Source organism: Scomber japonicus, chromosome 19 (genome assembly GCF_027409825.1).
Source record: "Scomber japonicus isolate fScoJap1 chromosome 19, fScoJap1.pri, whole genome shotgun sequence".
Lineage (NCBI taxonomy): Eukaryota > Metazoa > Chordata > Actinopteri > Scombriformes > Scombridae > Scomber > Scomber japonicus.
The window spans coordinates 3,471,456-3,496,610 of record NC_070596.1 but is presented as its reverse complement, the minus strand read 5'-3'; the positions used below and the strand labels follow the sequence as shown (position 1 = coordinate 3,496,610).

General features: G+C 38.1%; 1 protein-coding gene across 3 annotated transcripts; it reads right to left on the bottom strand.

Moving 5' to 3' along the window:
- Positions 1-413: 413 nt before the first annotated feature.
- On the bottom strand, positions 414-20,176 carry il6st (interleukin 6 cytokine family signal transduce). Of its 3 annotated transcripts, none has more exons than XM_053339976.1 (16): positions 20,043-20,176; positions 19,705-19,778; positions 15,287-15,589; positions 14,327-14,468; positions 12,065-12,222; positions 11,734-11,888; positions 10,811-10,973; positions 9,588-9,670; positions 8,625-8,859; positions 8,045-8,212; positions 5,581-5,682; positions 5,269-5,415; positions 5,030-5,170; positions 3,543-3,639; positions 3,264-3,345; positions 414-2,341 (listed from the first exon to the last, which is right to left on the bottom strand). In XM_053339976.1, exons 2-16 carry the CDS (start codon positions 19,769-19,771, stop codon positions 1,727-1,729), a joined length of 2,658 nt encoding a protein of 885 aa, XP_053195951.1. In that variant the 5' UTR covers positions 19,772-19,778; positions 20,043-20,176; the 3' UTR covers positions 414-1,726. The 3 variants fall into 3 exon arrangements, with proteins under 3 accessions (XP_053195951.1, XP_053195952.1, XP_053195953.1); XM_053339977.1 differs by having other exon boundaries at positions 12,065-12,219; XM_053339978.1 differs by lacking the exon at positions 15,287-15,589.
- Positions 20,177-25,155: the final 4,979 nt, after the last annotated feature.

The window sequence follows — 25,155 nt, the reverse complement described above, 5'->3', positions numbered from 1 at the left end:
TGTGGGATGAATCAGCTGGGCTAATCAGAGTATGAGTACCTGTAACCATTTCTATTTCTACACCATAAAATGTGTTCATTTGGCAGTTTTGGAATACAGAATTGTTTTCACTTTGCAGTTTGTCCAGGCTTCCCAAGTCCATTTCTTCTAGGAGAATAAGTTATGTGAAATAAAAAGCAAAGATGCTCATGTTCTGACAAAACTATTAGATAATAATCAATAGATATGAAGTCAAAAGTCTAAATATACTTAACATCTCAATTTTGATGTGGTCATTCAAATGTTGAGATACCATGAGTATTTTTATTGTTGTAAAGTTTAAATTTACATCTATCCTTTTTCTTTCTTTTTAACGGATTCTTCAGACAATTATACATGTCTGAAGCAGAAGAATGCCAGCTGACTTCAACACATTAGTTAAAACATTTATTTCAAAATTTATAGTGACAGTCACTTACAGCGTTCCAATACAGAAAAAACCTTCACCACTGTCGTCAGGTAAGGAAATACTTAATCTCTTCCACAGTTCACACTGAAACTGAGTGCTTTGAAGAAAGTTAACACCACAATGTTCAGACAACATTTTTATGTAACATGACACTTACTTTAACCCATGGATGTTTTTGACCAGAAGAACTTTGCAGTCCTCAACACTAGTCAGAGCAGTTAAGCAAGCCATTATGAGTTTTTGCTGTAGAGCTCAGGACTGAGTGAGTGATCACATTGTCCAGTTGCTTCTCAATAATTACTCAAAGCTGCATGCCACATCGTCTGGAAATATCAGAAAATCTATTGATAATCACCAGCTGGATATGCATTTAACAAAGGATCACACTGATGTTAGTGAGATATTGGGTCCATGTTATCAAAAGCAGCTGTGATGGCAGGGTTTATAGTGAGAAGCAGTAGGGTGACAGTACATTCAGTATTGTGTTTGAACATTGGAAGATGAGAAAACAGCAGTGCGTGCTCTGAAATGTAGCATCCACAGTGACTGCTGGGTATTGTAGGAACACTGAAAACAAGTAAGTTGTCAGTTTACTCTGGCAAAGTAAACAGAATCAGTTTTTTTCTACAAATGAAATGAAACCGTTTCCATGAACTTAGTGATGCCAACTGAATTACAAAGTAAAGGAATTATATAGACATGCATTACTTCCCAAGGCAGTAAAAATAAACCTTTTTATTGAACATACACTGGCATCTCATTAGTAGTATGTACATGTCAGTGTGAACTTGTATAAGTTGATTACTTTCATGTGCAGTGTATATACTTGAGCTGAAAACATTTATGTGAAATGACAATGCCCAGTTAACAAACTGGAAACACTGGTCAAACTGGGCTGCCAGGAGAGAAACAGCTTCACCCTGAGGCTGCTGACTGTAGTCCATCACTCCTGAAGTGGTGGTTCACACTCATCATAATTAGAAATTTAGGAGACATTTTGAAATGCATTATGTGACATTTACTGTATAGGTCAAAGCACGTTTAGGGAATTATGTAACTATAAAGATATGGCTGTGTATTTTTCAATGTGAGTGCAAAGCTGGCACTTTAATATAATGTCCCAAAGCACCTTGGACTATTTATTTATACTTGGTTAAAAGCTAAAAAGAAAAACTAGTACAGTCTTCTTCACTGCTCAGAGCCCTAAGATGACCATGTGATATAACCAAGGCACAGCACCACTGACATGGATCAAACAGGTCAGGTCTATGTGTGTCCTTACTGTGGCCTGTAGCCACCCAGCTGAGGCATGTAGCTGGAGCCCCGTGCAGACTGACCATCTGTAGGTGTTATCTGCTCAAAGTCCTCTTCCAGGGGACAGAAGTCCAGAGGCTCCAGAACCTCCTGCTGTTCCATCTCCAGCTGGTTGAAGTCAGCATGGTTGGTGCTGTCTTGGTTCCTTGCAGAGTGTGTAAAGCAGGACTGTCGGGGAAAACGCTGTGACTGTCTGCTGCCCTCCTGCATCAACATATCTGGGTTCTCCTCAGAGTCCAGCAGAGGCTGTGTGGATTCAGACCGCGAAAATATGGCCTGCTGAGATTGGGAGTTCGGGTTCTGACCCTTGTAAGCGTTTGAGGCCACCACAGAGGAGTACTGAACAGTGTTGGCTGTGGTGTCAGCGATGTCACCGCCCTCATCGCTGTCAGACACACTCTGACGAGGTGAAGACATGCAGGAGGAGCCTCCGATGCCACTGCTGTGCTCCTCAGACAGATACTTGTCCTTCTTCAGAGGCAGACTGGTTTTGTCCTCCTCAAACACAGACTTTCCATCACACACATCCATATCAAGCACACTAATGCCAGACAGACAGTTCTCCTTTGGTGTCTCTGCCTGTGGAGGACAAGTTGAAGAGAAAAGTATTATTATTATAATCAGGCTGAAAACTAATAAGCCTGGAGACTGCTAGTGTTTGTATTACACTGTACATTTCTTACAGAACTATTATCAAGGTTGCGTTATATAGCACAACAAGCTAGCCAAGATGTGAACAGCTACATTGGTGTCTGATTGTTGTTTTTACTCTTTGGAGCATCTCTAAATAAACTATAACCACTGACTTCAGGGTGAAGGAACAACTCAATGTGCTTTTAATAGTTTTTTTTGACAAAAATAGAGGTGTATATCACAGGCTTTGGATATACAGTACATATTACACTTGTTAGTAGATCAGTTCATTGTTGGTTTGGCTCTGCATGAGGATTGTTCACAGTAAGAAAAATATAGACAATCACCAGACTTATCCTTTTAGGACAAAGTCTGGAACAAATGTCTGCTTTCTTGCTCTCATTCATAACCTGTGAGCTTCATGGGCTAATCAGCTTCAAATTCCTTATTAGTTTATATATTTCATGAAGGTAACAGGGGAGATTTACTTGGCAGGATTTCACAATAAAGGCATGTGGCAGCAGTGAGAACAACAGGCTCATCTACCAGAAATTCATGGCTTCAATCAATTACCCTGAGTGGACAAAGTTATTAATCACAAACTCTGAAAGTGTCCTGCTCAAGACTCTTGAAAGTGCTGCAGCTTATCTACTGAGTGGTAGAGAGTGAGAGAGCTGTGGTCAGTGTGCTGGTGTGACTGGGTCAGCTGCAGTAATGAAAAGCAGACTACCAGTTGGAAAACCACATGGAGCTCACAAATGTCTAGAAATCAGCTTTTTACAGGTAAACCTTCCATAGATTCTACTGATATGTATTATACACTGCACATGTTGCCACTCTCATGTATGTTGTAAAAAAAAGTCCATACTTTCAAAGGATAATCAGGTGACCAGTTTCCAATGGTGCTCTCTCCAGGGTTTGGGATCTGAGGCCAACAGTTCTCCTTGAGCCTATAAGAGAGCTAGGATTAGAAATGTGCTTCAACAACAAAAACAACCTGTGGGTCCAAAGCTAAAAATACCTCTAAAACAACTCACAATGTATCTGAACAATGGGGCTTAAAGTAGTACAGAGTTTCAGCTGTTCGACTGCCCTGTGGTTTTAGGCCAGGGGAATGCTCATTTGTAGGTGTTGAAGTGCAACTTACACATCTTTTTTGTAGAAACACAGCAGCATGGTCATGAGAACAATAAACAGGAAGCCGAGGCTCACTCCTACCACGATGGCCTCAATCTCTCCGGGTCCTGAGGGAAACACAGAGGACATTAAAAGAAGAAAAAAAAAAAAACTAGGCACTGAGCAAAAACACCTTAGAAACACATTATCTAATGACATAACTACTCTGGATGGCATTACTCTGGCCTCCAGCACCACTGTAAGGAACCTAGGACTTATATTTGATCAGGATTTGTATTTAACACCCACAAAAATCATGCAAAAATTAGACATATCCTGTCTCAAAATGCAGCAGAACTAGCCCAAACCATTTGTTACTTCTAGGCTGGATTAATGTAGTAATTCATTATTATCAGGCTATCCTAACTAGTCTCTAAAGACTCTCCAGCTGGTCCAGAATGCAGCTGCTCGTTTAAGAGTCGGCTTAAAACTTTCCTTTTTGATAAAGCTTATAGTTAGGGCCGGTTCCAGCTCCTAGTTTATGCTGCTATAAGCTTAGACTGCTGGGGGACTCCCATGATGCACTGAGTCCTCTCTCCCCCTCCCTCTCCATCTGTACCCATTAATGCCCCGTTAATAAATATTAATAACTCAGCATCTTCTCTCTCCCACAGTTTAATGCTTTCTCATCTCACAGGTATGCCTCTGGAGTTGTAGAATCTGGATTTGTGGTTGTGGGCCGCTTTCTGCCCTGTGCCCCTACTTCACAACCTCTGCTACTATTATTATAAGTCATGTTTTTATTATTATTATTGTTATTGTTATAATTGTTGTTGCTGTGCATCCCTGTATCTGTAGTTTCTTTCATCCTTATATGTGCCGTTTGTGTTTGCATGTCAACACTGTGCAGTTGTTTCTTTGTTATTTATTATTATTGGAGTGTACAGTGTTTCCCACAGATCTGAAGGCAATGTGTGGTGGTAGTCCGGCGACCGACGGGGGGGGGGGGGGGGGGGGGGGGGAATGCAGCTTAACGAATGCAATGCGTATTTTTTAATTAGCGTTAATAACGAAACGCAATATGTGGCGGCCGGTGCTGAATCTGTGGCGCACCGCCACGAATTAGTCTATGTGTGGGAAACACTGAGTGTATGTGTAGGTTGTTTTATGAGAGAATAGAATAAAATAACATAAAAAAATAATTCCTGTAATATTACATTTTCTCATAATATTATGCTATAACATTAGAGACATAATATACTAGACTGTTAAAATGATTACAGCTTTTAAATATTATGCATTTTGTTTCTAAAGTGATATTGAATTCATTGTCAAATGATTTTTTCTGACTCTGTCCTATGTATCAATAAGTTGAGTTAATAAGTAAGATATCTGAATCAAAACTGAACTTTGGCTGTGGATTTGTGTGTTTAATTATATTGTTTCACTACCAATTCTCTGTCTAAGCAGAAAGTTACTCAGATATTTTTTGGAACATGTAGAAGAGGTCACACTCACCATATTTCAGAGTGGTAAATGAGTGGTTAAAGCCATTTGTTGAGCCTCCGATAGTTGAAGCCTTGATCCAAACGTCATACTTGGTGTTGCGAGACAGTGAGGTCAAAGTGTATGAGGTGGTGTTACCTGGCACTACTATGTCTACAAATAAACAAAACACAAAGTAGCAAGTAAGACTGTCAGCTCTCATACTGTCAGGAAAACAACTAGAAAACTGTAAACGTTTGACAGGTACATACCATATCTTTTAATCCCATCTGTGTAGCAAATTGTGTAATTTGTGATGAAGCCTTGCTGTTTGTTTTTGGGAATCTCCTCCCACACCAGCACAGCCTCATTACGTCCTGGTGTGCCATTCAGTCTAACAGATGGGCCTTCCAACGGAGCTGCAACCACAACAGCAACATCAGGTATGCTAATCTTCCAACTGTGGCTTATCTGAATTCAAGTATAGACTGATTTTATACTGATAACACAACTCTGACCTGGCTTTATTATTCACAACTCACAAGACTTAAACATTCAGGAAGTCACTCATTAGACTGACTTACCTCCTTGCTCCAGAAAGGCTTCTACAATTGCTGGCTTCCCAATCCAACCAGAGTATATTGCATATACAGATACTTTGTAGCAAACAAACTTCTCAAGGTTGCCTAGATCAAGACCAAGAGTTAAATAAAATGTTAGTTTGCAGTAAAGCCCGTTAACTACGCGTCAGTAAATGTATTAAGTACAGTCTAGGATAGAAAGGTGGCTGTAATAAGTTATCATTTATATCATGGAAAGCAGCTGTACTGGATTCATATCTGTTCAATAATTTTGAAAGACAGAATTAAAAAGTGTAGGATAGCCGTGCATTCTGCCACCATGACCAAAAAAATGTTTGCTTCCTCTCTTGTTATAACTGTGCTGACTTTTCAAATCAGTCTGCACTTAATCTGCATTACCATGATGACAATGAATACAGACATGATGTTGGCTGTGATAAATCACACAATATTAACAGTCCACACGTGTTCATTGATTTTAATACTACACAGATGTGTCTATCGAAAATGTCTTAGAAATGCAAAGTAGAACATGTAGTTAAGGAGCAGGTCCTCTAAGCTGCAGTTATCTGCATTACCACTGGGGTGTGCTCTAATATCACTGCTGTAATTTAAAAAAAAAAGCATAGTCCGAACTTTGTGGTTAATTACTGCAATATAACATCCATGACAGGGGTAACCTGTAGAATTAGTTTCACTGGTTCTATGTAGTAGAGAAAATATTATACTATACAAATTGATACAACTAAAAGTTATGATTTAATCACTGACTCATCAGATCATAACCTAACCTGCAGGTAAACTGACAAGAAATAGATTTAGGACCATGATACCTACAATGATCCTTTAGTGCACAGAGCTAACAAGAAGCATTTGTCAGTGTCAATGAAATCAACAGGTTGAACTGTGATGTTATACTATTCTCTGATGATCTGGACTATGGCTGTGAAACGTTTACTCACACAATCAACCGTGTGAGGGAAAGATTTAAAATCTATAAAATAAAAACTATTTACTATGGTTTAATGAAATCCCCAGATTGGAAGGCAATTATAACTAGAAGAGACACTGACATGCTGATTCATACGGTTTAAAAAGTTAGATTTTAAACTTAGGTAATGTAAAATCATCTTGCCGTTGTTTCTGTCTTCAATCATGTTTTTCTTGAGTCTGTATGAGCTAGGTAAAAAAATACAAAAAGGAACCTCCTGAAAACGGTCCAAAAGAAGAGATGCTTTCCAGTTTGACACCACATTTGTTTAATCACACAAATATGTTTTAACTCACCTAATTACTCATTTACTTAACTTGTCTTTTAAACACAGCTCTTTACCTGATGACTGGAAATGTGCCATTGTTACGCCCATTTTAAATCTGGAGATCACTTTGAAACCTGACCAATATGTGTACTACCAGTACTGACTAATTAATAGTAACAGTCAGCTATGTATTTTTAGATCTGTGACACAGTCAATAATAATGTTTTAATATGAAATCTCTACATTTAACTTCTCATCCAGAGCACTGGCATGGATGTCTTTATATTTATTTATTTAAAGGTTGTGACGGATTGACTCTAAAGATAAAGTGCACAATGTGTGTTCCATAAGAATAGGTGTTGGGTGCTCTATTATTCTCCCTCAACAATGTTATGATGCAGAGCTGCATATGTATACAGATGATACTGTAAGTTAACAGCTGCATTGGAAAGGATCACACATTGGCTTGATCAGTCATGTCTGAGTCTAAATGTAAATAAGACCAGATGTATGTTTTCTCTATTTATACCAATATTCTCATCAAAGGTGAAATAATTGACATAGTCACCACTGCTTTTAAATATCTTGGTGTAACACTGGATTTGACTTAGAATCTTAAGAAACATGTTTAAAAAATTGTTAAAGCTACACAAACTAACCGTAAACATTGACTCTACATTGTACATGATATTGTGTGTAGCTTAGTATTTTGTGTGTGTCCTCTGTGTTTTTGTGTTTTTCCCTCTGCTAATATATGTTATAATATTGACCTACTAAAGGGACAGCAGATGAAAACTAGCTATAAGCCAATACTGATAACAGCTACAAGGTACAGTGTTGTCAAATGGTAACATTTATGTTTAACACTGTAGGTGGTCAAAATTAAACTAATTACCACTACTACTACTTTTATTAGGAACCATGGAGCTGAGACAAAAGCAGGGATTCAGATATATTTTGGTTAGTTTGGAATACACTGAGATCATGGATGGAGAACATGTGACATTTCTTTTCATGTTAATACTAAAATCACATGAAAACATAATATTGGAATCTATTATAACCATGTACATCCATCTGAACTGAGTTTGTTCTCCAAGACGGATCAAACACTGCACTACTTTTTACTTAACATATCGACACCAGTTAGTGGTTCATTCTCAAATCAGATGTTTTTGTTTCCTAATTATTTAAGGGATAGAGATTACCTTTAATGGCTGTGTTTCTGGTGCTTCTGTTTTCCCTCTGCCAGTCCATTTGATCACCATAGGCCCTCCACTCCACCACATACTCTGTTGCACTGTTGGGGGGTTTCCATTCGAGACACAGCTGGGCACCACAGGGCTCAACCTTAAGCCCCTCTACTGGGGTAAGCTCTGTAATAAAAACATTTCAATTCTGTATCTGAACATGACACAGAAGAGTAACCCCACCATACCCAAAGGTGGGAAACTGAACAATTCCTACACAAGTCTGTATGTAGCCTTCCTCAAGTTAAGAGTGGAGTTAGCAGTGACAAGAACTGCAGAGCAAAAATATATTTCAAAAATAACATTCTCCTCTTACACAGAAAAAGCTTTTAGTGCTAAATGACATATGACAAGATATGTATCGATATGTCATTGGCTCATAAACAAGAACATCAAGCTATTGTCAGCGTTATAAGGTTATTATTCTGATAATTATGTCTGATACTACAGAGCCTTTTTTACATATGCAACTTGGTACCTGGTATCAAACAGAGATTTTGTTGGCCTGGAGACTGTGGCCTTTAGCTTGTACACGTACCATGCACTTTATCATGGATGCCTAAAACCGCCTCAGGAGACTTCCCCACAGAATTGATGGCAGTGATCCGCACTTTAATAGAACCGCTGTCATCCAGTTGTAGGACAGTTATATTCCTCTGGCTAGAGCTGCGGTCTGCCTCTGACATGTTGACTTGGACACTCTTCCAGTCCCTACTGCCATGTTTGATCTTCATGTCAAATCTTGTTATCTTCCCATTTGCAGACTCGGGATCCTGGAAGGGCAAAGTCACAAACTGTATCTTATTGGGCAGTGGATCCAAATTACAAGAAACATAAAAAAAACCAAAAAAAAAACACAGACTTCACTGACAAGGAATCCTCCAAGCAAACATTTTCAATAGTGAGGCTGTGTGAAAAAAGCAGAGTATGCCCAGCTCTATGTGTGGCACCAGAAACATATGGTATAGAGTTATAACAATCAACAACACCAAGAAATTCAGATGCACCACCATCGATATGGAAGGTAAGATCACCAAAGGGTTCTGCTCTTACTACAGAGAATGAAGCAGGGGGACATTCCTAGCTTCAATGGTAAATTGACTGTACTTATATACATGTCATCTTCACCCATTCACACACAAACTCACACATTCATACACTGATGACAGGAACTACCATACAGGGTGTTAACCTGCTCATCAGGAGGAGACTAACATTCATACACTGTTGGTGCAACCATCAGGAATAATTTGGGGTTAAGTATCTTGCCCGAGGACACATGGACATGCAGATTGGAGGAGCTGGGAATCAGACCACCAATCTTCCTATTGGTTGAGTGTTGGATCATTTATTTTGTGCCTTGGCCATGTTGTATTTAAAGTGCCTTTATGTGTTTTGTTTAAGCATGCCATATTATTTTATGTAATGGTGAAATATAATAAACATATCTGAAAGTAAAAAAGAATGAATATGTTAGATTGAGTGTGATGTGGGAATTTACCTTAGCGATCAACGTCACATGTCGTCCATTTACGCCTTCACTCGTATTGTTCAACAGCCATAAATCCGGTTTACTTGTTGGTCCTTAGCCAAAGGAAAAGAACAGAACAGTAAATCTTTCATGGTAACATCTTAGCTTTTATAAATCAGCATTTAAACATTTAAATGGTTAATGACATTCTATAGTGTAGTTATAAGCAAATAAGGATTTGTAAGTGTTTATTAATATATAACTTTGCTCCTATGAAGACATATTTTATATTATTACAACTGTGTTATTTTATGTGTCATTTATTAACTTTTTATAAACCAGCACCCAGTTGTGAATTCCCATAAGAGGAGTTAGTTGTTGACAAATGCAATTAGCATATAAAGCATCCACTCATTTTCAGAGCTTGCATGAACATTGGTGCACTGCTGTGTTTGTGAGCTTGCACACTCTGAACATAACTTGATGTACCAGTTAGTTTATGACACAGAATCATCTGAGAAGTTGTCCTTGGAAATAGGAAATGGGAAATGGGAAATGGCAAGCACTTAAAAAAACTACACTTCTGTAGTTTTTCTTCCACACCATCTGTCTATCTTACACATAATCAAGCGTATAACTTGAAGCCTGACTAGATGGATTCTTATGTGATCTTGTGATCTCACGAATACATCTGCTCCGAAAACTGAATGAACAGAGAACAGGACACAGTTTAGTTTGTCTGCTTAATTATTGCTGTCAGTTCTGATGGAGTAATTATACTGCAAGGAAGATCTCAGGAATTTAGGACTCATAGAGTGTCAAACAGATTTAATAAATTAATAAATCAATTAATTTCTAAACTCCTTTAATTAGTTTTAAAACACTCTGGGCCATATTTTAATGGCACAAGCACAACAACCAGTGCAGCATCAGTTTTGGGGTACACAGATTGCGTGGTGTCTCAAAGCACACCTGCTATTTATGTATGTGCAGTAGTGCAAAGTGCACAAGTCCTGAGTGAGGTGGGAAACAAATCAGAGAATGAGATGATTAATAAATGCAATCAGATGTGATTGGGTGAGCATACATTTATTGTAGCTCTGAAACAGCTGGGCCAATCACTGTGAAGAGTGATAATATTTGCTCAAAAGATGGAAAGAAGCGTCTTCTTGCACTGCTGAAAAATAGGGCCAATGTTGTATTTGGTGGTCAACTTATTTCTAGTAGTCTGAACTGGCAGCCATAATACTCACGGTCCTCTGGTGTTCTTTTGGTAGCATTGGTACTCCAGTCGCTCCAGTAACCGTGGCCTTCTCGAGCATTTTTGCAGCGCACTTGAGTGACATAGACTGTGTCTGGTCGAAGCTTCTGGAGTCTGAAGGACTGGATGTCCTTAGCAGTGTCCACAAGAGGTACCTGAAGGATACATTGATTTAGTCAACTGATACTTACAGAAAAGACACACAGATGACATTTAAGTTATGATCCTTAAGACTTCAGTCCTGCTTGATGTGATGACACATGTGGTTACTGAGGAAGCAGCTACTCAACACAGGAAGTGAGCTGGTGTCTGTGTTTATAGAGCAGCCACACAGTGAGCTCAAAGGATTCACCCCCTCCTCTTGTAAACAAATGTTTACAGCAATGTCACTAGCTCCAAGAGGCTTTGGGTCAGGAGAGCTTTATGCTAAATGCCAAAACATCTTACTTTAAACAGCCTATAACTGATGGTACAGGGGATGTCCATCGTTTTCCAGGTATTGGGTCATAAATCAAAGTATTGGACCAATGAAAGCTGATGACTGTAATAGATGAAAAATCCTGGCATAATCAAAGTCATTACAATTCATCCTGAGCAGAATATGGATGGTACACCATCTAAAAGTTGTGGAGTTTCAGTCTAAACAACAAATGTCAAACCTCCTGGTGATACTAGAGGAAACTACATCACTTAGACTGATGATGTAACAAGCCTAAACTGTAAATAACCGAGATTCAGCAACACAGATTAACGATCTAGATACAGTATATAATAATATTATAATAGCCATCGTTGAGTCACTGTTTCAGTGCCAGCTTCATGTTATTATGGATGCTGCATTAAGGTCATTATTTCCATTTCACACCACTAGTGAAGAATGAGATTGTAATGAGAATGAGACTCAGACATACTTACATAAGTCCAACTCTGAGATCCATTTGGGCAGAATCTGATTTCATATGTCAATTTCATATGTTCTTTAGCAATAGGTTGAGTCCAGTTTATAAGCAGGGAGGTAGGAAAACTTTTTTCTGAAATGACTTTGACATCTGATGGAGGGTTTGTTTTAACTGCAACAAGACACAAACATGCAAGATGGTGATGATCATATTGCAACACACTTGAGTCACATAACAGAGCCAGCATTGCGACTAATGTTTTAAACCAGACTAGATCAAAATAAGCAGACATCAAATGGCAACGCGGTGCAAACCTGATGTATGCTATTCTACAACGTTTAACTTACCAAACCAGCCGGCATCTTCTCTAAGATGCTCAGACTCCACTTTTCCCAGTCCATTCTTTGCCTCCACCCAGATTTCCAGGGTCATATGATCAGGGAAAATCTCCAGAGTCACTTGGGCACTGTTTTTATATGTTGACGTATTAAAGGTCTGAGGGCTGCTGAAAAGAGATTTAAATATATTTAGAAGAATAACAGGAAGGCCTACACCAACAATACACACAAAGTGTTTGAATTTAAAGAGTTTCATATTTATTTTTATTTCTAATTATGTGGTTTTATTTTTTGTCATATTCCAAGTTTACAGCTTTTCTCATTACATGCTCACAAAATGCTGTTCAATCCAATGATCTGACCTCTATCATGGCATGAATAGCTGACAAACATGAGCCCCTCTCAGATATTCAATCTGTAATACTGCTGGCTCATCTATCTATTAATGAGGAGCAAACATGATGGCTTGAAATAATACCAAGGAAAGATTTCTGCAGCAGTCACTGATTGCAAAATCATCTCTGTGGCTTGATTGACAATTATCATCCAAGACTGATGGTTTATTAACCATAACATAAATACTGTTGCTTGTTATATAGTTCAACAGTGCCACATCATAGCAACAAAAAAAGACAACATATTAAGTTATGTCTCTTAATTCCAATATCTATTCATATGTTATCAACAGGGATACTAGGTCAAAAACATATATATAATATATATATAATATTGTTAATATTTATATTCCGATGCAGTCCATATACTGTAGGCTACTCAGTCAGCTGCTTTGTAGGACAACACCAGTCAAAAAGTTGGACACTCCTTCTCATTTTTTCATTTCTATTTTTTTTATTTAAATAAATAATTATTCTTTTATTATATCTATGTATATAAAACAATACTGAAGACATCTGAAGTATGAAAAAACACACATGAACCTATGAAGAAAGCAGAAAAGTATCAACAAAGCAAAATGTAGCTGTTTGCTTTGATTACAAGTTTGTACACTCGTGGTAATGTTTTAACCAGCGTGAAGCTGGTTAAAAAGTCTGCATCGACGTAAGCAGCCGTTTTAATGCATTAGAGACCCAGCAAATAGTTACTGACATGGCAACGGAAGTTTTACACTTTGCAATAGTATATAGTATATAGTCAACTATACTATAATATTATCATCGCTTGCCAGGATGCCAGGATGGAATACAAGATCCCTTGCCTGGCTCTCCAGTGCATCTATGCCGCCCCCCATGTGGTTGAATCAGTACTGGCCAATCATAAATCAACCTTTATTCAGGCTATTGAAGTTCTGTATAAGCTTCACATAAACCACCAGATGTGGTTTGACTGATGTTGTGCTTGCATTTATCCATCTAATGGTAGCCCCAGGTGGAGAAGCTACCATGTGAGAGAAATAGACCACATGCAGACTTATGGAAATGTTGTGTCTAATCCAGTCATATTGTCGGTGTGATTTTAACAGTCACACAGTCAAGTCCCTTAACATGACACTCAGAAACAACTAACGATAAGCCATAGCACACACATCAAACTAGCTACTTTAATAGACAGTTTAAAGTCTGTGTAAAGTGAGAATAAAGTGTTCTGAGTTTGACATACCACAGAAAAGTGTGTTGTTAACCACTCTGCCAAATTTGAATATATGAAATTAGGCTTCAAAATTGTGTAAAACTCAGCCTTTTTCTCTGCTCCCAAACGCTCTGGGAGTGCCCGTCAAGTTTGCTGAAACCCCGCCCCCTACCAAGTGTCACCTGTCAATCAAAGTCACCACCTCTACCAGAAACATGGACATTATGTCTGAGAGCTTTCTGCCACTAGCTCAGCTGCTAGCTTGGCTGCTAGCTCGGCAGCTAACTCAGCTAACTGGCTAACTGTAGACTGCAGTAGTAGTAGTGTGTGCTGAATGTATTACTCTACAGCAGCAGGGGCGGGTTTATCCTAATCACCGCCGCGTTACATCCTGAACACAGAAATCTTGAAACACAGTGTGTGAAGCCTAGCTCCACAATTCAAATCTAAATGGTTGAAATGCTTTTTACACTTTTTTTAGAAATACATTTATGACCTATTTAATGTGTTTAGAAGAAAATGTCTGAACTCACTTTACACAGTCTTTAACTTCAAATAAAATATCAAAGAGTTTGGTTGATTTCACAGTGAATGAACCAAAAACAGATGTTGCCAAAGTTTAGTTATAATGTAACTTTCACACAAATGTTGCTGGAATGCATAACCATCCAGGGGTGTACTCACGTGATGACTTTAACATGCAGTGTGTATGTTGTAGTCAAACGGCTGTCACGTCCTGGTTCCCACGAACAGCTGATGTTTCGAGAGATGACTTTTTTGTCCTGAACAGCTATACAAGACAGATTCTCAGGCTTCTCTGGAGGATCTGACATTGGGACAAACAGACAGACATCTTATTACTCTATTTTTAAACCATGTGACCTTACCTTCCAATGACAAATGCAGGGGTCAATATTATGTCCATTAGTTTATGTAAGGGTTTGTTGATGGGGAACTGAATATTAGATGACTTGAGATATTGTGGTTTGCAGTGAATAACAACATTAACACACCATCAAAAGATATTTTGGCTCTGTATGCAAACTGGTAATGACTTCATAACCATGGATGTTAGAACTATCAGTCTAAAATCAATGTAACAGTGTAATGGTGGAGTAGAGCTGGGCTGATGCTGTCTGGGCCTGCAGCATACTGATGCAGAAACCAGTTTGTGACAATAAGACTGGGTCAACATGATCCACTGCTAGCAACAGTAGCATTGTAGCTTGCAGGTGGACAATGTTTTTCCACAGTATTGTCATTATGCCCTTTGTATGATAACATTTCCCTCAGTTTGCACCACATAAGAAACCATCTGCAGTACAATGTGATAATGACTGACACAAATGATAGCCTAACCTACAGACATGAAACTTTTTGTGGTTAGCCAAGAGCTGCTTTACTGACGGCTGCATACAACAACAACAACTAGAGCCATATCGCCCAGCTCAATCCCCAAACATCCCTTCCAGGACCTTCACAATAAAAGCACATTACAGTTCTCCTTAAAACATGATATGTATATTCCACTGCAAGCTGTTACCGATGCAAACAAAATACAACGCAACCAACACAAAAATATGAAAAGCTGAGACTTAACAAGACAACAGCTACAAGTTTTAAGATCTGACAACAAACACTTACAGCCTTTCTCTGAGATTATGGCATGGAGAAATTTGCCTGGGTTCAGCTGAGTATAGGCTGACGTAATCCTGGAGCGGCAATATAACCATTCAGGCTTTTCATCGGTGACAGGGATAGTGACACTAAGAGCTGTTTCATTGATCTTAGTATACTTTTCACTGGGTATAGTAGTCTTAGACACAGTCCAGTAGAGGTCATCTGCTGTTACTTCAGCTGTGTTGATGATCATGCATGTCGCTGTGAAGTTGGTCCCAATCTCTAGCACTGGAGACTGAGGGGTTATCATCAAATGGTTCATATTTTCTGAAGACCAAAAAAAAAAAAAAAAAAATTAATTCAATGTTCAGAATAAAACTAAATCAAAACAAAATCATATAAAATAATACTGTGACTGCTGAGGCACCAAATAAGCCACAGTTTACGCAATCAACAAAAACCCAACAGGAACATGACAAAATTGTACTGAAACTTTTAACACAGACTAAAATAGTTGTGTAACAAACCCCACCACTAGCAGTGTGCCTCATGGTCACTGACAGCGTAGCTTATACTGATGAGCTTCTTCCTTCACTGCAGGCTTTAGCCATACCTCAAGAGCCTCCCTCACCCCAACCCCAAAGCTCCTATAACTTTAATCAAACTTTAACTGTTTAGTCATTAACACGGCTGATCTGAGGTGTTTGATAATGTTGCATTTAACTATGCAACATACGCTGAAACCATTAGCTGAGCCATGAATTAGTTGAGTGATCAAGAGAAAAATAAACAGCTATTTGATAATCATGTGAATCATTATCATACAAGAAGTAAATCCAATACAACATCAGAATTATTAATATATTATATTAAGACATATCAGAAAGTCTGCTAATCATAGCAAACCTTCATTACAAGCATGTGAATGTTTTGACCATTAACAGCTTTACAGAGCAATGTGTTTTAGAGTGCTTCCCATTTTGTTTGCATTACATGCACATGAACAAGGGCAAAATGTTCCTCTATTCATCTTCTATGTGATGAGTCACCTATACAATCATTGTGAGATAACAGACAATGTGCAATTGACCAGCAGCTTGAGACAATGGAGGAGACATTTACTCATGCAAATGAAGGTGAACTCTGCCAAGAGGTTCTGTCATCACTCACTAGAAGTGATCCAGCAGAGGAAGTTTAATCATTAGCAGCTGTGGACAGACATCTGTGGAGAAAATTGTAACTCCTAGTTTCTGGTCTCATTGTTTCTGGGATTCCTCTGCTGTATGTCCTTTAAATCCAAGGTTACAGATACAGTGATGCTTTGCACATCGCATTCATTGTTGGAGAAAACTGTAAGATGCTCATTTATATAATGTTTATTAATGACTCAGCTACTATTGAGGAGCCTATGAGTAGTGACATCATCAATCCATAATCCTACAGCTGTTTTAAAAGTTTTCCAAAGATAAACAGTTGATGGCAGTAACACACCAAGTAAGGTGAAAACTGGAGCCAAAGAATATGAAAGTAAACAATGGAGGTTTTAACACACAAGAAAACTAATGTTTTATGAGGAATGAAATTCATTTGGCGAGCCTCAAGGATACACACATTTTATTTTGGTGAGAAACCACAAAAGTAAAAACAACTGTGTTTGATTGAAGAAAACTGTACAGCAGGTCTGTTACAGATAGCAGGTTTACTTAAAACTCAGATTTTCCTAAATCTAAGTTGAAGGAAACTGAGTTTTCATTTCCAGAGATCAATACCTGTGAGCTGGTAACAGTAAACTGGTAATCTATTGAGTAAACAGAACCTGCTCACTGCAGCCTTTCTTCTACAAACCCTGAGTTTGTCTCCTTTGTCCTGCAGAGCCTGAAGCAGCTGTTCAACACCCTGTTTCACTTCCTCATTCTTACAGTCAATATCAAAGCGAAGAATGTTGTTAACCATAGTTTGTTAGACTATCTTTGCATATGTTATGGCTTTAAGCAATCTCTGTCTGTCCTCACATTTAAATGTTACACTGTGGATTCAACCTCAGCTCAGACTAAAGTCTGATCTATATATTGCCTTTTTTGCATGTGAAAGTTTTTAGTTTTGACACCGTGATTTGGAGCACATTGATAAGGCAGCTGTCAGCTTGTCACAACACTTCCCTTGCACTGGAATATTTACTACACATTACTGTGTGTTAAAACAGAACATCTATAAAAAACGTTAGACACATAAGAAACACTAACCAATGAATTATCATCTCATATTTCTTATGGTCACAATGATGAAACATTAAAACCATAGTTATTCATGAACGTGTGGTGTGGCCACTTGCTGCTGCTGATCTGCTACATGTGCTGCTGACACTGCACTTAGGGCCTGATTTACTAAGATCCAGAGCAGCAGTATTTAAATGAGGGTTCTGTGTCTTAATGGAGAGTTTGGACGAGCAGAAAGCTGCAAGAGCAAAATGAAATCTGATCAAGTTCTAGTGGAAGAGGTTAACTAATATATTGAGTTAGAACAAAAACAAATATTAACACAGAAAAAATCTGTCCTGTGTATATTCTGTCATTGTGTCTCTGTCTCCTCCTCTCTACAGTAACAACAGTCATCTGTGTGCAGTGTGCAGCAGGTTAATACCTGCCCTTCAAAGATATTATTTATAGACGCAGTTACCGTCAGGAAAATTATCTTTAAATTTGGTAAATCACAATGCGTGTGCTAAATAACATATTAGCATTTTCTCCTCCCTGTATTTTGCACACTGGGCTTAAAACGTCTCATATTACATATTCATTATGACAAACGTACTAAATGGACAGTGTGTATTATCTTACACATTTAAAGACTCAAACCTCTGTGTGCTGTGTTAGTAGATTAGCTTGCACATTTTTTGTGGGTAATGTCAAGTTGCACACGTTTTTACACACGCAGACCTCAATCAGGCCCTGTCTGTGTAGACATGGGGTCACAGAGTCCATTCTTGATTAAAGATTTCACTGTTTACTTTTCTCTTTAGAGCACTTCGCTCTGACTATTGTCACACTTCATCTGTGTTCTCCCGTGTCCCTGACATGTGAGGAGTCAGTCAGCAGTCCACTCACGCAGAACTTTATTAATATTAAATACTTTGTGTGTCCAAATTACACCAAATTCAACACAGCACTCCCCTTTCAACATACATACATACATACATACATACATACATACATACATACAGACAGAGACTACTTGCTTTATAGAGAGAGATTTGGGCTTCCAGAACCTATCTGGAACAATTCTACAGTAGCCTCCTAGGTACAACTCTGTACAGGTTGAAAGGTGTTCAGCCTACAGTTATCTAAAAATGTAGACTAATTCATAACCTAAATCCTTTTTCAAGAGTAAATCACCAAAATCATCATTACTGGATCAGACTGTGTAGTACTAATATATACAAATAGTAAGATCCCAGTGCTTTATCATCCATTTTAGGACAAGTTCGTAATTTGTCAAGTCCATCTTCAATTGACAGTGAGGAGCCCAAATGAATATTGAATCATGTTTTTCTTGCTGTCATGATTCCTCCTGTTCATACTGACCATTAGAAGATCTCTTCATAATGTACTAACAATGGAAGTGATGGAGGACTAAATCCACAGTCCTCCTTCTGTGTAACAATGTATTTAAAAGTTGATGTGAAGCTAATATGAAGCTTCAGCGTCCAAATGAGTCAAATCTTCATCTTCTATGTTTCAACGTTACAGTGTTTTTAGTACCAAAGTTCCTCTTTTTGTTACTATACTTCCACCACAGCTCAACAGGAAACACTAAGAGGGAATTTGATGGTAAAAAGACTGTAAATGTGTCAGATATCACTTGATATGACTAACTCACACTGATGAAGGTGAATAGAAGCTGATCTTCTACTTTTAAATGAGTGTGTGGACACACTGTGGATTTAGACCTCCATCACTTCCATTGAAAGCACATTTGAAGCACTTTTAATAGTCAGTATGAACAGGAGGAATGATTACAGACACAAAAACTTCTTTCTCTTGCACATCTAAGAGTGAATTCTCACTAAACATACTCAGAGTCGGTTGAACTAACACTGATCAAGTGCTCTGAGACCCAAAATTGAATTTCCAATCTCTGGATTAGTCAACTCAGAGGTCAGTATTAGGTTCAGTTTGTGGAACATATCACAGTAAGCAGGGCAAACGATCTTTTTCAAGGAAGAATATTGACTTGTGATAGCAGGGGAAAAAACAACAGGTATAACTAATACAATTATTAATACCAATAGTGTTTACAAAGGTTCGTTATATTTAAGTATGTCAGTAAGACATATTAATGATAATACCAGGGTATACCTTGAGTTGAGACATCTAAGCATAAATGCAGACATTATTCATTTCATTTCACTTCAGTCAAGGGTTAAAATGTTAAATAATACCTACCATGGTTAGCAGATAGAAAAGGAGCAACACAAGCTAACAGCACCAGCTGAAGCATCGCAGACATCATGATGATGCTACAAAATAAAAACATTATGTCAGTTATGTTTCAAGCATTACAATATCACTAACTTTTTAACAAGTGGCGTAACGCCGAGGCTCGATGTTATTTAACGCATCTTAAAATGTTTCTGTGATAGTGTAATCAGTCCTGGCACCATTACGTAGATGTTTAACTCTCAACATTATTGTCAGTCAAATATTTAGCATGCGAGCTCACACTGTCGTCCCTGCCAACGCCATATTGTTTCCGCAATGAGAAGCAAGAAGTTATTACTTACCAAACTAGCGTTAGTTTTAGTCTCTGAAAAACTTCAACTAAATCGAAACCATCTTTCTTTATACAAAAACCTAACAATGGCCAAACATGTTAAGTAAACCTCATTATTTGGGTCACGTCTATGCGAGTGGTGCTGTGGAAAGACCACCCACTTCCCGTCAAGGGAAAGTTATGTCGCAACATTTTTGCGTTACTGCGTCGCGCTGACACGATCTCACAGCATAGTGATGGGTAGGAGTGGACTGTACTGAGCGTTCCTTCTGCTGCCGATGCTTTACTGATCTTGATCGTATGCGCAGTGAAGACATACTGTATGCTGATTTGTCAGAAAACATGTCTGTCAAACCCTTGCGACGAATAGGACGTTTCTGATTTTGACTGTCTGGCTATGTGTGTTCATCGCTGTTGTTTTCCCGGAATGTATCCGCCCTCCGTGCTCACAAGAGTGCACGTAAAGGTTTGTGAACCCTTTGGCACTCACGCCAAAACAATTCAGAAATACAATGTGAGGGAAAATATAAAAATGTGAAAAGCTTGTTTTATTTTTGTTATTAAAAATAATACTTTCGTATTCGTAAACAACGTTTTAAAAGTGTAATGTTCTAAATGACATCTTTAAAAGTGTAGTGTATAGAATTTAGTGTTATCTAGCAGAACAAACAGAAAAGGAATATAATACTCAAGTGTATTTTAATTAGTACCTGTAAATAAGAATCATTGTGTTTTCTTATGTTAGAATGAACTCTTTATATCTACATAGGGAGCAGGTTCCCTTCCACAGAGTCTAAGGGAAAAGTCAGGCTGGATCTTAATGTTGTGGACTGTGACATATTGAACATCATCACCACGCTGGGCTACAAAGAAGTCTGACCATCCATGGTGATAAATTGAGATTCCTGACCTCATTTCAAGGTGTTTGACGATTTTGATATATCTGATGAGTTACTGTTAATAAATCTGACGAGAACACGCATTTTCCCTTTATATGAGCTGCTGAACACTACTATTATATCGACAAAATCCTCTGTGGAGCTTCACATTGTAGAAGGAAAAAAACAAAACAATCTCCACCTAGTTTAGCAGATGATAATAAACATTAAACATGTTTTTCTATGTGTACATTATAACAAACTGCATCAATGAATTTATATCAAAGTTTTTATTATTGATAGTGATAGGTAGTACTTTTTTTACATCCTCACTTTATTGCCTATGGCTGCAGGATTATGGGTCATTTTCTGAACAAAGTCTGGTGACATTTGCACCTTGAATCTGCAGAGAGTCCAGACCTTGTGGACTTGATGAATTGTGAGTTTGGACAGTCCTCAGCACTTGCAGACTTCCAGAGAACGTGTGGACAAGATCCATGAGTTTGCAAGTGCACTCAAGTCCAGACATTTGAATTGAGCCTAAGTGTACACCCTGAGCAGACTGTCTGTAGTAGTGTGCAGAGTCCAATTGAGACCCCTTGTGGACTTGATTAAATTTAAGTTTGGACAGTCCTCAACACTTGCGGATCTCTGGGAATGTACCTGCAATGTCCATGAGTCTGCAATGTGGTGAAGGATGAGGGAGAGGGGCCACAATCAGCAACCTAATCACTGGATGCCACTAAATCCTACACACTGGTCCTTTAACCTTGGCCTAATACTTGTGTTCCAGGCAAGTAGAGATTTTTATTTGTTCTCAAACAAATAAACAGCCAGGCATGAAGGGAAAAAAAAGAGCGCAAGAGATATCTAAATCAATTACAATACACAACAGAGAAAGATGCAAAATAAAACTAAGGCTACACAATGTTATACAAACCAATGATCAAATTTGGCACATGTATCATCAGTCATCACAATCAATGATTTCTCCAGCTTTACAACACTAAACATGAAATCATGGATATCTTGAGATTTAGATTTACTTCCTGTATGTAGTTAGATGCAGGGGAGCTTGGTGGTGGAATGAGTTACATATAGCACCAAAACATTTCCTTCTGAGATTATTAATATAATCCAGCCCTGCTGCTAAGAGAGACCGCTGCCTTCTCCTGGATCACTGACTATCTGATAGACAGCACAGTTTGTGCAGCTGAGTGATGCAGAGGTGGAGAACAGCAAAGGTGCACCGCAGGGAACCTACCTCTCACCGTTCTTTTACCAGTGGTGACATGGTGAAAGATGTATTGAGACCTGCTACTTGAGTAAAAGTAGCAATATCACAGTATAAAAATACTCCCTCAAACACATTCTACAATATACATTTAAACAAAGTGGGAAAATGAATCTGGGATAAATATAATTGAGGAAGGATTGACAACTACATGACAGTACCAATGGAAGTGTAGCAGCTCATTGAGCTGGTGAGAGTCTGGATGGAAAAACTTGACATCTCATTACAGTGATGACATGCCTACATGCTGGAGAAAGTGTGGACATCAATGTGCAAATCACTATCACATTTTCTGGGACTGTTCTATCATTAAAAAATATATATACATAATGCTCTACAAGACATTTTTCATAGACATATTTCTTTGGACATTAAAACTCTAACTTGGACATACCTCAAAACTGGCTGAAAGGGGACAAATATCTTATGAACATAATGCTGGTGGCCAGTAAAAAGACCAACAGGAAATGGTTATTACCAGAATGCCCCACACTTGACTCATGGATAGGCATTGTGACAGAAATCTATAGACTGGAGCAGCTTACAGCCCATGTCAACCAAAGCATGGAAGCTGTAACAGGTGGTGTATGGACCCAATTGCAGTACAAAGGACTCAAACAGTGGTAAAAGTACAACAGTTTACTCAGACTCCGGCAGACAGGCAAGCAGTTCAGAAACCGGTAAACAGGAATCAGGAGAAGAGAGGCTAAACTCTTGGTCAGGGACAGAAGGCTGGGTCGATTTACCAGGAGGCAGACGAATCAGGGACAGGCAAGGTCAGTATCGGGAAGACAGGCAGGAGAATGCTGGAAAGTCTCGCATGGCAAAGGAGTGAGTGTGGAGCTGGTGAGTATATGCTGGGCTGATTGCATGTGATGAGAGGCAGCTGTGTGCACAGGTGAGTAGAGTGAACTGACGAGGTGGGTGTGGCTGACAGGCTGAGTGGGGCAGAGGTAGGATCAATGGAAAACTACTGAGGGCTGGATGACTGAACTGTGACAGAAGCGTTTCTTTCACACTGGCAAAAAGTAACTACATCACAGCCAAATGGCCTGATCGCATTTCTTATATATATTTGTATGTAAAATGTTACTCCCTGTTTGTATATAATTTTGTTACTGTATTTGTTTTTGTTTTCCCTTTTTTATGTCAATGCCTGAAAATGAAAATTCAACATATGTACAACTCAGAACCTAAACACTAATTAACTACAAATTACAAAAATAATAATACTCCCTCAAAAGTAAAAGTCTTGCATTCAAAACTGTATTTAAGTAAAAATAATTCATGTTTTTTGTATTACATCATGGAATCCAATGGGATTTAATGTGTTTTTTACACTGATTAGCAAAAAATACCCTTATATGTCAAAGAGAAACCATCTTTATTTCGTGATCAACCTACACATGTTTTATAGTTACTATATTATGTTTATCTGTTCATCCAATACTGTTACTGTCAACTTGCACTTCAGATGCATAACAGCAGACTGTACTTTAGATGTCACTATTATTAACCTTGACATTTCCTTTTTAGACATTATTCATTCATAAGTCTCTTGTTATTGTAACTGAGTTCATGGATTTATTTGTATTACTGTGCTGCTGTATTGTGTGTTTGTTTGTATGTTTTTGTGAGTGTATGTTTGCAATCCCCTTAACAATGAGATATACAGTTAGTTAGTTTATACTACTTTATATACAGTTAGCTAGTTTACACTACTTTATATACAGTTAGCTAGTTTACATTACTTTATATACAGTTAGTTAGTTTATACTACTTTATATACAGTTAGCTAGTTTACACTACTTTATATACAGTTAGCTAGTTTATACTACTTTATATACAGTTAGCTAGTTTACATTACTTTATATACAGTTAGCTAGTTTACACTACTTTATATACAGTTAGCTAGTTTAGTCCAGTGGTTCCCAACCTAGGGGTGGGGCCCCTCCAAAGGGATAGCAGATAAATGTGAGGGCTGCTGAGATGATTAATGGGAGAGGAAAGAAGAAAAGAGAGATATACAAATGTGTTTTTGGACTTTTCCTCTAATCTTTGATTATTTTTGCTGAAATATTGGATCATTTGAACATTTACTGAAATTAAAGCATGTGAGAAGTTTAGAGGGATAAAGCTGTTAACAACTCATAGACATCTGAAATGTGAGCCGACTAAACACTGCTTTTTGTAAGACGTCAAAAGACAAGGTTGGAGACCACTGGTTTCATCTTTAACAATGTGTTGTATTTTAAAAGCTTGTTATATTATCCATTGTGTCAAATCTGCATCTGAAAAGTAACTAAAGCTATCAAATAAATGTAGTGGAAATGAATGTACAATATTTCCCTCTATAGCATCAATTGGAAATACTGAAGAAAAGTACAAGTACCTAAAAATTGTACTTGAATACAGTACTTGCGTAAATGTACTTAGCTGCTTTCCAAAACTGTTTACCTGTGCAGTGGTGGCCTAAGGGTTTTAGGAAAGTCCCTGGTTCAATCATTGAACCAATAGGATATTGGATAGCGGTTGGCAATGGGTAAAGTGAAAGTGAAAGAGCACTACCTGCTCCTTTCTCAATCTCATGAGATCTAACGGCGGGAACACCAATGCCGTCGTCAAAGTGTTCCCGGCGTAAGAATCAACTCTCATGAACACATGTCTTGCTGGAATTTATTGAGATGTATGCTATTTATCCAAAGAGAATAACTTTTTCTTTTTCAAAATGAAATAACGTGTTGCTGCTTTGTTTAATTCAAAGGGCTTACACTGATTATTATACACCAGTACACAGGTAATACATTGAAAACAATCAATGCAATTACTTTACTTAACACCAATCTTTAAAAAAACATTCTGATTATTAATCAATAATTTGGACAACTGCATTCACAAGAAATCACAACCACTATTTGTATAGTGTATAGTGAATGTAATAATACTGTACA

What these genes read in the sequence shown, in the direction of transcription:
- il6st (XM_053339976.1), bottom strand. Translation starts at nt 19,771, where the DNA reads ATGATGTCTGCGATGCTTCAGCTGGTGCTGTTAGCTTGTGTTGCTCCT. An exon ending in CAGAAACACAGCCATTAAAG is followed by an intron (nt 5,683 to 8,044) that starts GTAATCTCTATC and finishes GTCTTGATCTAG; the next exon opens with GCAACCTTGAGAAGTTTGTT. An exon ending in TGTTTCTACAAAAAAGATGT is followed by an intron (nt 3,346 to 3,542) that starts GTAAGTTGCACT and finishes GCTCTCTTATAG; the next exon opens with GCTCAAGGAGAACTGTTGGC.